General features: G+C 35.0%; 1 protein-coding gene across 2 annotated transcripts; it reads left to right on the top strand.

The window, feature by feature from the left end:
* Positions 1-13,503: 13,503 nt before the first annotated feature.
* On the top strand, positions 13,504-17,733 carry LOC133295306 (uncharacterized). Of its 2 annotated transcripts, none has more exons than XM_061494112.1 (3): positions 13,504-13,933; positions 15,336-16,087; positions 16,894-17,733. In XM_061494112.1, the coding sequence occupies exons 1-3, from the start codon at positions 13,631-13,633 to the stop codon at positions 17,375-17,377; spliced, it is 1,539 nt and encodes a 512-aa protein (XP_061350096.1). In that variant the 5' UTR covers positions 13,504-13,630; the 3' UTR covers positions 17,378-17,733. The 2 variants fall into 2 exon arrangements, with proteins under 2 accessions (XP_061350096.1, XP_061350097.1); XM_061494113.1 differs by having other exon boundaries at positions 13,857-13,933; positions 15,322-16,087.
* Positions 17,734-17,822: the final 89 nt, after the last annotated feature.

The following is a 17,822-nucleotide window of genomic DNA, read 5'->3' as shown; positions in this document are numbered from 1 at the left end:
TGTCATGTCGTATCGTGTCCCGTGTCGATATCGGTGCTAGATAGTACCTAATCACCTTGTTCTGTATTATAATTAACGATTGCATTTCTTTGATTTCTTTGAATTTGGGAACGAACCAAAATGGCTTAATTAACGATTGCGTCAGAATCAAGTCGATCTGTATTTAGATAAAATATAGAAATTTTAGCGATATATATAATTAAAAAGTTATAAATTTTTAATAAAAATTAAAAATTAAGAAATATTTTTTAATAATTTTAAAACAAACTATACAATACAAAAATATTATCATTTTATACAAAAATTGTTGCTATTATTTTAGTAAACTATACGTATTAATACTCAAGATCACTAATTACTAACAATACGATAAAAAGAAATACCATTGAGGTTTGTTAGCAAAGTAAAAGGTATTTAGAAGTCATATAATTTATTATTAATTTAATAAAAAAAGAAGATTTAAATAATTATGTAATATTAGGTCAAGTTTGAGATACTCTCGAATTTGCTTAAATAGGCCTGATAACTGTGAGGGTGACCCAAACCAAATTAACGTCAGGCCGAAACAAGCGTTTGAACACCGCTTTAACTTCATGCATGTCTATTTCAATTACCTTCAAATTACTGGTCACTTCTTCATTGGAAAAATCGTCTTAAGTTTGGCTGGCGGCACAGAGAAGAGGAGAATGTAGACGTTGTCTCGTCTCAGACCTAATTTTTTTTTTTTTTTTATTATAATAATAGAGGGCCTAGCCTACGGGCGTAAATGGGCTGGGCTTTGGTCTGGCCCAAGCCTACGTAAAAAAAAATTAGTCTATCTGGCCTACTGGCCTATCAAAGCTTTATTTGTAAGCCAAGTCCGGCCTATTTTTAAAAATAAAAAAGCCCGACATGACCTACAGGCCTTGTAGACCTACCACTGTAGATACTAAGCAAAGAAAATAATTGTATAGAGCAAAGAAAGTTTCATTCATGATTGCACTAGTACTTCTCATAAGAAAAAATAACAAACAAGAAAGAGTCAACATAGTACCTCAGCTTTAGAATGTATATCATAGAGGAATAGAGTCGAAGAATTGGAGAAAATAAGAAAAATACAATTATTAGGTGCTGAAATAAAGTCTACAATAGAATGTCATTCATCTAAAAATTAGGGTTGGTATTGGTACTTTGCCATGTCACATAAAATAAATATTATTTTATTATTTTATTTTTAATAAATTAAATAGGTCAGCTTACAAGGCTTTGGGTCAGGCTTGACAAAATTGGCCTACGGCCTATTCGTTAAAAAAACTTTCTTAAAAGCCTAAGCCTACACTAGTTTTCTAAAAGGCCGGGTCAAGCCAAGTTTAATGTAGGCCGGGCCGTAGGCTGAGCTGGGCCAGCCTGCCCCATTTGCACCCATAACCTAGCCCAAAGAAACTATATTAATAACTGTTGCATGTTTAAAGAAACATGCTTAATCTGAAAGTTTGCACAAAAAGACTTCCAAACATCTCAGACCTAATTTAGTTAACGAGAAAAATGTTTACCCTTTTATAGGGTAGTTATTTTAATTAAAATTAATGTTTTTTATTTAATATTTAAATTAAAAAAATCTCTTACTTTTCTCTACCATGATTTTTTTTTCTTACCATAAAATATAATAATTTTGATTAAACAGAAAAATATTTCTGCAATTATAAGTTATCTGCATTTACCTCCAAAATAATGTCGTTTTGGGATTGAAATATTAAAAAATTATAATTATAAAGACTATAATAACTCTGAAATAAATTAAAATTACAAAAACACCATAATTTTCATCCAAAATAACGTCATATTGGGCTTACTGCAGATAACTTATCTACCGTAACTGCAAAAAAAAAAACGATCCCTTGATTAAAATAACACAATTTTATATTCTTTAAAAGGATCCTAAAACTTCTTTTTTTAAAATGAGTGGATCCCAGTTTGTTGTATCTATGGTAGACAAAATTGTTTACCACTGCTAATAGGAGGGAACCATATAATTAAGGAGAAAGTGTGTGTCATTTTAAAGGATATAAAGTTGTGTTATTTTAAGAGAGAAAAATAGATAGATAAAGGAAGAGAGAGTTGATAAAAAAGTAAAGATGTGGGTTCCACCTTTTTGTGAGAGTGAAATGATATAAGTTATATCATTTAAAAGGATAAACATGTTTCCCTATAATTAAATATCTCTATTAACCAGCAAAGTGGCAGCCCTAGTTTGCTAATATTATTAATTAGAGGAAGGAAATTGTAACAACCAAATAGTATTACTATCAATATTATTACCAATCAATTTTACCGTTAGATCAATTATGTTGATCCAACAGTTATATTTATTTCTATCTTTGTATGATTATGATTCTCCATATTTAAAGTGAAAGCATTAAATATGAAAAATCATAAACATACAAAGGTAGAAATAAATATAAAGTATTAAATTTGAAAAATCATAACCACATAAAGATGTAAATAAATAAAGCCGTTAGATCAACATAATCGATCTAACGGTAAAATTAATTAGTAATAACATTAATAAAAATACTACTTGATTGTTACAATATCTTATCCCTGATAATTATACCGTAGGATATGCATCGCGTCCCAATATCTGAACACAACAATGCATTTAATTCTTTATTCAACCTCGTACTCATGTATCTACCGAAAGTTTATTATGAAACAAACTTGGACATGACGCATTCATGTATTTGTCCGTTGTAACAACTTTATTTGAAATTGGTAAGAATCTTGAGGTCATCATCTCAAAAACTAGCTCAAAGAGTGAGAATGTCCATATTAATTGTCCATACAATCGATATGAGACTATATTTCTTAACACGCCCCCTCACACGAGAGTCTACTGGGCTTGAAGAATGGACAACATACAAGTCCACCTACACGTGGAAATTCCACTATAAAGAAAGTAGGAGACGGTGAGATTTTAAATGGTCTGATATCATGTTAAGGACCTTGAGGTCACCACCCCAAAAGCTAGCTCCAAGGGTGGGAGTACCTAAGGCCTTATAAATCTCACATTAGTTGCTCATACAACCAATGTGAGACTATATTTCTCAACAGAAACAAACATTAATACATTTTCATTCATTCTCCAAAACAAAACATTAATACACTTTTCTATAAATTATATCATTTAAACTTCTCTGCACAGAAGTATTTCGTTTTTTTACAATAAATTCAACATTTGCCAACATATATCGTCACAAAACCGTAAAATAAGTAGCTTTGACTTCCCATCATTTTCAATATATAAATAATTAATTTAACACTATTCATTTAATTTATTTGTTATAATTTATATTTAACCCGTGAATTCATATTGCACATATAGGTATTGTTACTGCCATTCCCGGCTGCATTTAATGCCATATTTCTTGAAGGTATATATTAATACACAACATTTATTCTTGGATTGAAGTAGGTGATGAATACCCTTTTAGGATTTATTTATTTTTGAAAAAGTTTTCCTTCATGTATTTTATTCTGGTCTTTCAGTTTTGATTGTATCTATATTTAACATTCTTGTAATATGTTCAAGAGTGCTTTGGCAAATTATTTTAGACATTCTGAGTTTAATAGTTGATTTAAAGAATTTTCCTTATTTCTGATATTCATTTTTAATTGATAATTTTTTGGACAAATAAAATTCTTATCTTTCATAATAAGAAGAAAGAAAGGCTAATAAAGTATAAAAAAAACATTGAGAAAAAACTCATTTTAATCCCTAAATATATAGATGACATCAATTCAGTCGTCTAAAAAAAGTTAACATTAATTTAATCTTCCAATCATGAAAAATACCTTTTGTATAGTAAAAACATGTTATGGGAGCTTTTGATTTATATTTTAAATTAATGCCACTTATTATATGATTAAAGAATTGATTAATTTCAACTTTTTTTAAAATTAAATTATTATCACATGTATTTTGAGGAAGTAAAATGGTGTCTAGTAAAAAAAAAAATGGGATAAACAAAGACTTAGATTAGGGAAAGATACAACCCATGTGAGATCAAGGAAGATTATGTAATTGAGAAAAACATAAAAATCGAACCCAAGTCTGGCTATATGGGCAGAAGATTTTAGGGGGAAAAAAATTGTCTTCTCGTCCTCTTTTAATTTGGCTTAACTTAAAATAACAAATTGAATGATTCTTCATTTCGTCTGCATGTGTTATGTATCAATATGTAGATAAATTAGTCATGTCATCTCGTCGTTAGCTCTAGAATCTTGATGGCAAAGTAACATCTTTGCACCTCTCTAAGTTTCAGGGAAATTGCGGGCTCACCAGACAGTAAGATCAAAGATATTATCTTTGTCAGCCCCCAATCAATCCAGAATGGTTTTCGTAGCCCCACTTGTCCCCCACTTGTTACTTCAACTATATTTGTATACCTTTTCCTAAAAGCTGTTAGTTAAGTAAAGTGTTATGAATTAAATATAATGGTAGCTTTTTGAATCAATAGTTACTTCCCCACTATTCTTCTAGTAGATGTATATAACGATGAGGTAAAAATGGATTTTCCCTTGGAGTAAACGCTAGATAAAAAACCTTGATAAGTCGGATGAGATGAGTACGATGCTCGTATAAACACTTATATATTTATACCAAATGATGGTAGCTTAGTTAGAATTAGAGAACTGAGCAGTTGGAGGTGAGAGCATTTGTTCGATCTTCTCCAATACTTTATTTGAGAGCGGTTTAAAGCATTAATTATAGGATCCGTCCTGAATCGGATTAATCGCAAAACAATGAACCAATTGAAATATCTTTTGAAAAAAAAAAAAAACACTCATATATTTATTGCTAGTGGCTCCCACGTGGGAACTGGTAAGGTTTTAAAAGAAAGATTACCAAACAGTATGCACACAGGAAATTTTTAAATAGGAAGTTACTACTGGGTATGTATTCAAGTCAACACTTGACATACGTAAATATATTTTTTAGGTATATTTTTGACAGAATATAGCTTCACACACGACAAATATTAATTGATCATATTAATTTGAATGTATATGGTAAGTTAAAAATTGTTCGTATACTCTACTATATCCATTGTTCATGCCCAACAAAGAAATAAATAAATAGGAAGTATGTAGTTGGATGATTTCGGGTTCAACGTCATCTGGTGAGACTTAGGACAACATCATACGCAAATTGTAAGGCTAAGTAGGGCTCAGGATGTTTTCTCATCAATCCAAATCCAAACTTATTTATGATAATTGCATACATACAAATTACGGTTATGTATGTTTGATGTTAGTAATACAATGTAATTCATTATTCATTATGGTGGCAATTTTTAGTGGAATCCATAACGTAGTTTCCTTATTTGTTCACTGCAAAAACGGAGGCGCAATCTACTACGTTCATTTATCACAGCTTTCATTGAATTCTAACCAGGGGCACAACATTCGAAGGCCCAGGATTAAACTGGGCCAGAGCTCCTTTTGTGATCTATTATCTCACACATTTTGCGAATAAAGGAAGAAATGCTATACTGTACCAAAAAAGAAGAAGAAATGCTATTGTGATAATGTTGATGGTTATTCTCCTAAAGGAAGAGACTCAAAAGTCAAAACTATCTTGGATTGACCTGAATGTGGGCTTGTTGAGTATAGATTGTGAATTTGTTAAACTGTCATGGCCGCCTCTCAAATCTAAAAGAGTCATGATGTATTCGTTTTTTCAGCTTCTTCGTGGATCGAGGTCTCCTCAAATTATGTCGTACAATATTGGGCTTGTTTTTATGTTTGTTTGGATATAACTTTTGAAAAAAAGTCAAAATGCTGTTTTTTTACTTAAAAGTATATTTTAAATACAAAATTGCTCCTACTTTAAAAAAAAAAAAAACACTACATAAAAAAGAATATATAGTAATAGAAACTCTAATCTATAAATAATGTGTTCTAATCATGTCACGAGACTAGTCACACATATTATGAAGTGATCTCAACATAACTATTTTTCTGGGACTTGAGTAATAGTAACACAGCTCTTACGTCTTTTTAATCACTCAGGCATGTTTTTAACAAAATATAATTAAGAGTAAAATTCATTTTGGATCTCTAACAAAAAATATAGTCCTCACTTTAGTTCTTACAAAAACAAAATAGTCCCGATGTTACTATCAAATTCAAAATAGACCCATTTTAGTCATTTTGAGAGACTAATGTGCCTTTTTTTTGAATTTGTGAGAGACCACGATTTCAATTAAATGAACCACTTTAAATTTCTTAGGGACCTCGGGACTAATTTTTTTTTTGTTAAGGACTAAAGTGGGGATCGTATTTTTTGTTAGGGATCCAAATGAAATTTTACGATATCATTAAGGGAAAAATAAATATTATGTTATAGGAGAATTCTAATCTCATGTCATAGATACATCAAGTGTGAGATTCACTTATTTAAAAAAATAAAAAAATGAGTGGCACACCTTTTTATGATGTGTGTAAGAAGGATTTACTTTCTGATGTAACATGAGAAAAATAAACCCATGTAATTAATGTGTTTGTCAAAAGTATTACCACACTAATATAATCAAAGTCGCACTTTGACTATGTGAAACTAGCCCTGCACCTAATCCAAATACGATTGACTGCCAACGTGGTAGTCCCGCATCAAGCGTACAAGACCCTACTAGTCCTGCATCATAATACAGCCTATAAAGCTCAATGAGCCCAATGAAAATATGCACAGCCCAAGTTCAACCTCAACTGCTTCACAAACTCATGCAGTAGCTAACTCCACGTCAGATAGTAGTTGTATATGGCCAACTAATCATAACAGAAAGAAAGAAAGTTGTTAGAGTAGTTTTATGTTGAGAACTGAATTAGTTATTCTTATTAGTTAGATGGAGTTAGATATATATATATATATATATAGACGAACACTTTGTATCTAAACACTTGTAATTTTCTCTAATCAAGAAACAGAAGTATTTCATGAATTCTTTGAGCATCAACATGGTATCAGAGCTTCAATGGCTCTGATATCCGCTTCAGATTTTTTTGATTTCTTCTTCATTCCCTTCTCTTTTTGGTTATGGCTAACCAAGAACCACTTCCAACCTTTCTCACCAATCCATCTCATCCATTCTTTTTGCACTCAAATGAAAATCCATCACAAGTTCTTGTCACTCCAATTCTAAATGGCCGCAATTATCACTCATGGGCTCGAGCTTTCTCTATGGCACTAAGATCGAAGAACAAGTTAAGTTTTATTGTTGATGATGCAATTATTCCAGAAGAAGATGATCCTGAGTTCCAAGCTTGGGAACGTTGCAATGCAATGGTTTTGGGGTGGATTCATAGATCCATCTCACAAACTATCATTCAGTCGATACTTTGGATTGAAAAGGCCTCAGATGCATGGAATGACCTTCGCGACAGATTCTCCCAATCAGATAAGTTTTGAATTTCTGATTTACAAGAAGAAATGTATAAATTTAAACAAGGTGACAAAACAGTTTCAGAATATTTCACTCATCTCAAAACTTTATGGGATGAGTTAGATAATCTGCAACCTCTGCCTAATCCAATTGTCCCTTGTAATTGTGGTGCAATAATTCAAATGAGATCATACCGCGAGCAAAATCGCACAATAAAAATTTTGCGAGGATTGAATGATCAATTTGGTCAAGTCCGATCACAGATTATGATGATGGAACCAATGCCTACTGTTGTGAAATCTTTCTCATTGGTTACTCAACAAGAACATCAGTTTCTTTCTTAAGATAATCACAACAGTTCCATTGGTAATCATGCTTTAGCAGCTTTCAATGATCAAGGAAATTTTCGAAGAGAAAATTATGAAAATGCTCGTGGTGGTCTTTCATTCAGAAGAGGACGTGGAGGTCGTGGCTACAGTGGAAGAAACTCTTATTATGAAAAATTGTGTACACATTACCACCATACCAATCATACCATTGAAACGTGATATCTTCTCCATGGCTTTCCACCAGGATACAAAAGAAGCTCAGTCAACAATGTTTCCACTAATGAGGAATCATCTCATGATCAAGCCCCTACAATAAACATAATTCAAGATCAGTACAAACAAATCTTGAGTTTGTTGCAAAATTCCCCTGTTGCAGAAACCAGCTCATCTATGCACACTGCTAATGCAATTCTTGCTTCTAATTCCATTACTGAAAATCAAAATCCAGGTATCAACATGACTGAATGGATCATCGATACAGGTGCTACCGATCACATTACATTTCTTATTTCACAATTTTTGTATTTTCATAACATTCAACCTATTTCCATTTCATTACCAAATGGAGTCACAGTTACTGCATCTATAATTGGCATTGTTCACATAAATAGCACACTTGTCCTTACCAATGTATTATATGTACCAGAGTTTCACATTAACCTTCTTTCTGTATCCAAACTTTTAAACTCAAATCCTTACAAACTCATTGTTTCATTCAACAGAGAATTTCAAATTACCAGACAACGATTGGTACTGTTGAGTTACGTGGAGGACTGTATGTGGTAAAAGGTGAAGGAATGATGATCAAGACACATCAGAACATGTCATCAACTGCTGTTTTTAGAAATAAATGTAATAGATCACAAAATAAAATTCCAGAAGATGCATCTTTATTGTGGCATCTGCGATTAGGCCATGTTTCAAAGAGAATTTCTCAATCCATGTCCCTTCAATTTCCATTTGTACCTTCTTCTCATATTAAACCCTGTGATGTCTGCCATATGGCCAAGCAAAGAAAATTGTCTTTTCCTTTAAGTGAAAATAAAAGCAGTATGATGTTTGAGCTACTACATGCTGATATATGGGGTCCCTATTCTACCACTTCCATCAATGGTCATAGATATTTTTTGACATTGGTGGACGATTATTCAAGAATCACGTGGATTTTTTTGATGAAATGCAAATCTGAAACACAAAAACAGCTTCAAGCTTTTATCCAATTTGTACAAAACCATTTCAAAGTGAATGTCAAGACCTTGAGAACAGATAACGACCCAAAATTCTTCATGACAGAATTTTATTCTTTGAGAGGAATAGTCCACCAACGCAGCTGTGTAGAAACCCCTGAACAAAATGGTAGAGTTGAAAGAAAGCATCAATATATAATGAATGTGGCACGTGCTCTTTCATTCCAATCTCATCTCCCAAATACCTTATTGCCATATGCTGTTGTTCATGCAGTACACCTGATTAACAGATTATGTACCCCCACCCTCAACAACACCTCTCCTTATACAATGCTATCTGGCCAACCACCATCCCTTTCACACCTTCGAGTATTTGGATGCTTAACATATGCATCAACACTTACAGCCAACAGGAATAAATTTTCACCAAGAGCACAAAAATCTGCACTATTGGGCCATCGTGAAGCTACCAAAGGTTATTTACTCTACGACTTAACCTCCAATGAGATTTTTGTTTCTCGTCATGTTATCTTTCATGAAACTCACTTTCCTCTGGCCTCCACATATCATCCATACTCAAATGACCCACAAACATCCATTCCTTCTCAACAACCCATATTAGATCACAACCAAACCATCGACTACACAAATGATCTATTACCATTCAACTACCAAACCTTACATCCAGTTACTTTGCCCAATGAAATACCCACCCAAGACCAACCTGATCATCATATACATAATCCTCCACACAGTACTAGCAATTATCAAGTTCCAGAACATGCTCCTCGATGATCATCACGCTTAGGTTCAACTCATACATATCTCACTGATTACCACTGCAGTCTATCTACTGCTCACAGTCCTCAATCACGTCCAGTTATACTTGATAGTTCTTATGTTAATCACCCTCTTTCAACTGTTGTATCTTATTCCTCATGCACCCCATCCTACAAATTTTTTTGTCCACACACAGAACCACGTTCTTTCTCCCAAGCTGTTAAATCACATGAATGGAAGCTTGCCATGGATGCTGAACTAAATGCATTAGCCAGAAATGACACCTGGACTATTGTTGATCTTTCACAAAACAAGACTCCAATCAGATACAAATGGATTTATAAGATAAAATACCGTTCTAATGGCCAAATTGAAAGGTACAAAGCCAGACTTGTGGCCAAAGGCTTTACCCAACAAGAAGGAGTTGACTTCTTCGACACATTCTCTCCGGTAGCAAAACTTACCTCCATCAGAGTTCTCCTTGCTATGGCAGCTGCTAAGGGATGGATTCTTGAACAGCTTGATGTAGATAATGATTTTCTTCACGGTGATTTGACTAAAGAAGTTTACATGGCTATACCTCAAGGTTTACAAGTCTCCAAGCCAAATCAAGCATGTCGTTTAAACAAGTCCCTATATGGACTGAAACAAGTAAGTCGACAATGGTACAACAAGCTATCGGTTGCTCTTATTTCCCTCGGTTATGTGCAAGGCCAAGCAGATCACTCTATGTTTACGCGACAAACATAGTCTTCATTTATTGTTCTTCTCATATATGTGGATGACGTTGTCCTATCAGGAAACTCTCCATCTGAAATTGCTCGAGTTAAGGCATTTCAACATGATAAGTTTTGAATAAAGGACCTTGGTCCCCTTCGTTACTTCCTTGGACTTGAAGTGTCACAAACTTCTCATGGTGTTCACCTTAATTAGCGCAAATATGCACTCGAGATTCTTTCTGATATGGGTATGCTGGCTGCTAAACCTAGTAATACCCCAATGGAAGCTTCTTCACATCTCAGTTGCACCAATAGAACTCAGATGTCAGACTCTTCATCTTATCGTTGTTTAGTGGGTAGATTGTAGTACTTAACCACTACTCGACCCGATTTGAGCTTTGTTGTTCAGCAACTCAGTCAATTTGTGTCATGTCCTTTGGACGTTCATTATCAAGCTTCTCTTCGTGTTCTTCGATACATCAAGAGTTCCCCTGCATCTGGTCTTTTCTTTTCTTCCAACACTGACATTCATGTCAAAGCTTTTGCAGACTCAGATTGGGCTTGCTGCCCAGATACTCGTCGGTCTGTATCTGGTCTTTTCATCTTCTTTGGATCATCTCTAGTTGCATGGAGATCCGAGAAGCAGTCCACTGTATCTCGGTCATCATCTGTAGCGGAGTACAGAGCCATTGCCATGCTCACTTGCAAAATCCAGTGGCTTTAACATCTGTTTCAAGATCTTCTTCTTCCCTGGCACAAGCCTGCATCAGTCTTCTGTGACAATAAATCAGCTATTTACCTTGCACATAACCCTGTGTTCCATGATCGCCCCAAACACATCGAAATCGATTGCCATGTTACACGTGAAAAACTCCAAACTGGTCTCATTCGACTGCTTCCTGTCACCTCTTCTGACCAGTTAGCTGATACATTCACGAAAGCTCTTCCTCCCACTGCATTTTGGTCTGCTGTCACCAAGTTGGGCCTTGTCAACTTTAACGGTCCAACTTGTCGGGGGGGGGGTTAATACAGCCCATAAAACTCAATGAGCCCAATGAGAATATGCACAGCCCAAGTTCAACCTCAACTGCTTCACAAACTCATGCAGTAGCTAACTCTACGTCAGATAGTAGTTGTATATGGCCAACTAATCATAACAAAATTAAAGAAAGTTGTTAGAGTAGTTTTCTGTTGATAACTGAATTAGTTATTCTTATTAGTTAGATGGAGTTAGATATATATAGAGAGAGATGGACACTTTGTATCTAGACACTTGTAATTTTCTCTGATCAAGAAACATAAGTATTTCATGAATTCTTTGAGCATCAACACATCATTTCGTATGAGACTAGTCTTGTCTGCATCTCGTGCTCAAATTGCATAATCATTAAACACTTTCTTATAGCTTGTCCAGGAATTGTAAGATCGTATTATTGAAAGGGTTATGTTGTGCAGAATTCTCAATGAGGGGTTCTTGACTTCTTCTGTCTTTCTTATAAGAACTGAGGCTTTGTTTCAATGCCTCTTTTGAGGAGAAAGCCTTTTGCCTTGGATGAGCCACCTAAGGATTTGAAGCCAACTGAGACTTTTTATCAAATTCGATTTACAAAAGAAATATTTCGAGATTATCGGTATTCTTTGTCATTCATCCTTTTTTTGTGTTATTTTTTTGTTTCTTTTTATTTTTAATTTTCTAGATTTATTTCTGGAAATAAAGAGCATACAGTGATTTCAAATGGGAAGTGGTTAAACATTATTATTAGTTTATGGGATATAACATTTTCAACTATCTTGAAAATTCACGAATGATACTAGTCTTTAGCATTCCATTCTTGACAAGGATACTGCTTATTGTTTCTTAGCATGACTTAGTGAATATTTGAACCGAGTAAATCTATACCTTGAGAGGGTTTGGATGTGCAAAGTCAATGGAAAAACTTGCTTGACTTATAAAGAGGCTCTTGTGTTAGAAAATCGTGCAACTGAAAAAGCTCAACATTTTTCTAAAAAATTAATGGCACCTGGTCTAAGGATTATATAAAAAATGTACGGATTATAAAAAAAGAAGAAACGTGACTAGTTCCGAACCAAAATGGTGTGGGATCGGTGGGTCCCGTATGCTTGTGATGTGGGACTGCCTAGCTAATAGCCAGTTGCGTCCGGATTAGGTATGAAATTAGTCCCATATGATCGAAGTGCGACTTTGTCTGCATTGATGTGATAATACTTTTTGACAACGCATTAATCAAACTTATATTATTATTATTGAGAAGCATGTCTCATTCGTCAATAGCTGCAAAAGTGTACACAGTTGACTTAACTTTTTTCAAGATTAAGCTCTCAAATGGGAGTATATTTACCGTGCTCAAGGAGCACATGCTCCTTCTATTCAAAATGGGATACTTAGGATTAAAAATTAACTTTTTTCTCTTCTCCATACACACCTTACACTCTTTGCTTAGTTTTAATTGGTCCATCCTAATAAATAAATGGTGCTCCTAAAGCACCTTAATAATTTCCCTCAAATGGAACAAATTGAGTACTAACATAAAATTTGTGATTATAAAAGAGAAAAATTAAAAAATTCATGAGGGCTATACAGGAAGGCCCGGAAGGGAACGAGAGAAGACTACCAAGTGGCGTAAACCCAAATTTGATTAAGACAATCTGAGATGGGCTTGGACTTGCACTGGTTGATTCTTGGGCCATAAAGAGGCCCAAGACATGCGGTTCATGAGAACTGGAAAGGGGTTAATAAAGTACAAAAAGAAGATGTAAGAGTAATGGATACCAACCGAATAGACTAAGATACCAACCGAATAAACCAAGGAAAAGAGAGGGAAAAAGAGTGAGAGAGAGAAATAGAATAAGATACCAACCGAATATTAAGCGAAGGACCATTCAATGCATCTTAAAGACTTACACGTGGAAGTTTGTTTAACTCGTCTTCATTTCAAACTCCCACCTGTCTGGGATATATATTTGTTTATTTTATTACTAGAAATTAGAAAAATAGTATGAAGCAGCGCGGTGAGGGATTTTGAAGATCCACATCTGAAGACTCCTGTCCCTAACAAGAAAAAACGACTGAAGAAACGGCCATAGTTGGCTGCTGAGAAACCGCGTCCATGTCTCTATATCTCTGTCTTTCTGTCTCCGTTCATTCATTTGTGAAATAGAAGAAGAAGATTAAAATGAAGATGAAGACGATGAAGGCAGAGACGATGACGCTGGTGCTGGTGAACCTGGCTGGGATCATGGAGAGAGCTGACGAGTCACTTCTTCCGGGTGTGTACAAAGAAGTTGGTGCAGCCCTTCACACTGACCCAACGGGTCTTGGTTCCTTAACTCTCTTCCGATCTATCGTTCAGTCCTCTTGCTATCCCATAGCCGCATACCTTGCCGTGCGTCACAACCGAGCCCACGTCATAGCCCTCGGTGCTTTTCTCTGGGCCGCCGCCACTTTCCTTGTTGCATTCTCCTCCACTTTCTTTCAGGTCTTACTCTTTTTCCCTTCTTTTATTTCCAACTACATCATATCCATACTAATCAAACCAGTCCAGTTTGTAGATCAGGCTGATGTGATTGCAACGTCTATAATTAAATTTAATATGCATTGATGGGTTCCCCTTTCGGTATAGCTAGAATTTCTAATTAGGTGACAAGCGAAAGCATGTGCTGATTTGGGTTTAGGGTTTAAAAAAAATTGACCGTTACTGCTCATTTATGGCTTAATGGTGTGTACTTATTGATTAATGTGGTTTAATGTGGTTGATGAGTGAATGGAATGGCAAAGAAATGTGTGCACCAGCTTTCAAATATGTTTTTGCTTGCTTAGACGAACCCAAATAATGTAAAATGTGAAACTTCACCTTCGTTCCTTGTCTATCTTTTTGTGCACACTTAGAGGTATGATGATAGTTTCTCTAAATTGTGAAAACCCTAAATGGCCGTTGGGTTTGGGATTCTTGGGAATCATGAAGTAGACTGAGATATTTTTAACACATGTTTTGTTACTTGAGTCTTGCCCATGAAATCCATGGATGGGAGTTTGTCTAGACTTTAAGACCTCAAACTTCTGATAAAAGCAATAAGACATGGAATCCTTGTATTTTTTTGGGATTGAAACTTCTAACACAAGGGTTCATCGTATTTAGATAGTTGTTTTCTTTTATGGCTGACTCGCTATACCTGATGCCAACTCTCCTCCTTTATCTTGGCTTGGGACAAGCCATGCATGCATACTTGTTAAATTTCTTTTTATTATATTTTTAATGTTCTTTTTGTTCTTTTTTTGTTTTCTTCCTCTTAATCTTTTCTTGCTTGACATTTGGGTTCATTTGCCAACGACCTCAACTAGTTTGGGATAAAGTGATTGTTGATGTTGATAGAAACTTCTAACAAGTATTCTTATTAGCTACCATAATCCTAAATAATTGATAACTGTCTGATGGCTCTGCTTGTGAGAAAATAAGTAAAACTAGGAGGGTGGAGACTGGAGATAAAAGGATAGATATTGAAGATGGGAATAAAAGAAAGGTGAAGGTGGGTGAAGATGAAAGGAAAGTTCATCTACCTTTTTTCCTCCCCTATACTCCCTGTTTCTCTCCTTCTGAGCATAGCCTCAATCCATTTATAATGTTACATGATAAGAAGAGCAGAAAAGATTAGGCTTTATTTAATTACACAGAAGTGTGCTTCAGAAATATATTAAGAAATTAGTATTCAAGACTACTCTAATTTACAAAAACATATTTTCAAATGTTGGCATTTTTCCTTTGGGACTAGGCAGCAGGCACATTTATGAAGTTCATAAAGTAGCGGTAATGTAACTGCTACGCTATTGTAGATACACACCTGATTGTATTCATTTTGAACTTTGAAGTCATTGTATTATAGGTAGCTGTATCGAGAGCATTAAATGGGATTGGCCTTGCACTAGTTGCACCTGCAATCCAGTCCCTTGTTGCCGACTCAACTGATGATAGCAATCGTGGCATGGCTTTTGGATGGCTTCAACTAACAGGCAATCTTGGTGCAATTATTGGTGGCCTCTTCTCAGTGTTGATAGCTCCAGTAACAGTCATTGGTATCCCTGGTTGGAGAATTTCCTTTCATATTGTTGGATTAATAAGCATTATAGTAGGTACTTTGGTGTACCTCTTTGCGAACGACCCACACTTCTCAGATAATAATAAAAATGATAGCAGTCAAGCTCCAAATAAACCATTTTGGTCAGAAGTGAAAGATCTGGTTCAGCAAGCAAAGTCAGTTTCCAAAATTTCGTCTTTCCAGATTATTGTGGCACAGGGTGTCACTGGTTCCTTTCCCTGGTCAGCTTTGTCATTTGCACCAATGTGGTTAGAGCTTACTGGCTTCTCACATGAGAAAACTGCTTTCCTCATAGCTTTGTTTGTGATTGCTAGTTCTGTTGGGGGTTTGTTTGGAGGTAAGATGGGGGATATCCTCTCCAGGCATCTTCCAAATTCTGGGAGGATATTTATAGCACAGATAAGCTCTGGGTCAGCAATCCCTCTAGCAGCAATTCTTTTGCTGGGTTTACCAAAGGATCCATCCACAGTAATACCTCACGGTTTACTTTTATTCATTATGGGGCTCTTTATATCTTGGAATGCTCCAGCTGCAAATAAGTAAGTATTTTGAACCAACCATTTTTCTTTCTGTTTGCTAAATCATTTTTTCCAATTAATAATCATTATTTGGTACTGTATTTGCCACAAACATTCTGGAAATATCTTTCACGCCTTCCAACTTTGGATAAGATCATTATTTGAGCTTATATGTTATTCAATATTTCAATTTATGTTATGAGTATCTTAGAATATCTAGAGGATATCTCATACTGTTATGATTATATTTTAGAAAAGTTTAGAGTGTATTTAATGATCTCTTAGGAATATTTTCCGTATTTTTTTATCTCTTATGATTTTAGGATTAGGAATTTCATATTAGTATAAATAGAGCTTAGTGATGTGGGCTAGCCTAGAGCAGTAGTATAACACCTGTAAGTAACCACTATAAGTCCTCCCCGAGACTTGTGTCACCTGACCTTGGAATGGGGCAACCTCATTGCTAAATTTTCTTGCACCCAAAAACAAAAAAAGTTAAAGTTAGAGTAAACTGAATTGTAGCAATGTAAATAGGTATCTTCAATTAGCTCTCAACAGACAATATTATTTTAACCTTTTCAAATTTGTTTTTCAATTCAGTATTCAGTTTATGAATTATTACTAAATTGTTTGGTTTTTTCACATTTTCAGAAATAGTTTTTGTTTACTCTGTGAGCTCATGGCTGAAATAGAGTGGGAAACATAGGATGTTTATTGCTTTTGTTGTGATTCAGAACTGAAAGAAGACAGCTCTTTGTGATTGTAGTAAAACTTGTTAAAGTTATATGCTTATGCGTTGGTTAATTTGTCAACTGTATGGACATTAGTCCAATTTTTGCAGAGATAGTTCCCGAGAGAGCCCGAACAAGTGTATATGCCTTGGACCGATCTTTTGAGTCTATACTATCATCTTTTGCTCCCTTTGCAGTGGGGATGTTGGCTCAGCGTGTTTATGGGTATAAGGGCGTTCCTGAAGGGTCTAGTGAGTCTCAAGAGATTTTAACAGATAGAGAGAATGCTGCATCATTGGCTAAGTCTCTTTACACAGCAATAGGAATTCCAATGGCTCTCTGCTGTTTAATCTACTCATTTCTTTATAGGACCTATCCAAGAGATAGGGAACGAGCTAAGATGGAGGCTTTGATAGAATCAGAGATGCAGCAAATGGAAGCAGATGGTTTAGCCATGGATAGAGAGATTGTGTCTGAAGAATTGTCTATTGGGGATTATGATGGTGATGGCGTTGATCTTGATGATGAAGAGAACATATTGCTCTACCGTCAGTTGACATTCTCCAACTTAGGTGAATAGTTAACTCGAAAGTCATTACAAATATTTAGCAGGTCTGCAGCCTAATGAGATTGCTTGGCCCAAGAGATACAAGTTTCAGGTGTTCTCAGTGATGGAGAATTTTTCAGAACTACATTTTGATCAAATTTTTAGCATGAACCAGACATGGACAGTAACAAAAGAATCCGTATACGTCTTCATAGTTTTATCTTCCACTTTGATGGAAGAATTTTCCTTTGTTATATGCGATTTAATTGTATCAACTTTAATACCTGGATAACAATGAAAGTAGATTGATTTATTTGTGTATAGTTTGAACTAGGATGACCTCGACAAGAAAATATTGAAGTGAATGCTCCGGAAATCAACTTAAAATTTTTGGGCTTCTTGTGTAGATTATATTTTGCTCCTTTATTCTCAAAGTGTACCTTTTCCTAGTGTACTTTCAGGGACCGACGAAAATGAG

The sequence above is a fragment of the Gastrolobium bilobum genome, unplaced genomic scaffold (genome assembly GCF_033153095.1).
Source record: "Gastrolobium bilobum isolate Gb01-03AN ecotype WA unplaced genomic scaffold, APGP_CSIRO_Gbil_v1 utg5789, whole genome shotgun sequence".
Lineage (NCBI taxonomy): Eukaryota > Viridiplantae > Streptophyta > Magnoliopsida > Fabales > Fabaceae > Gastrolobium > Gastrolobium bilobum.
Note: the sequence above shows the minus strand (reverse complement) of the source record. Positions and strands in the feature narration are given on the sequence as shown.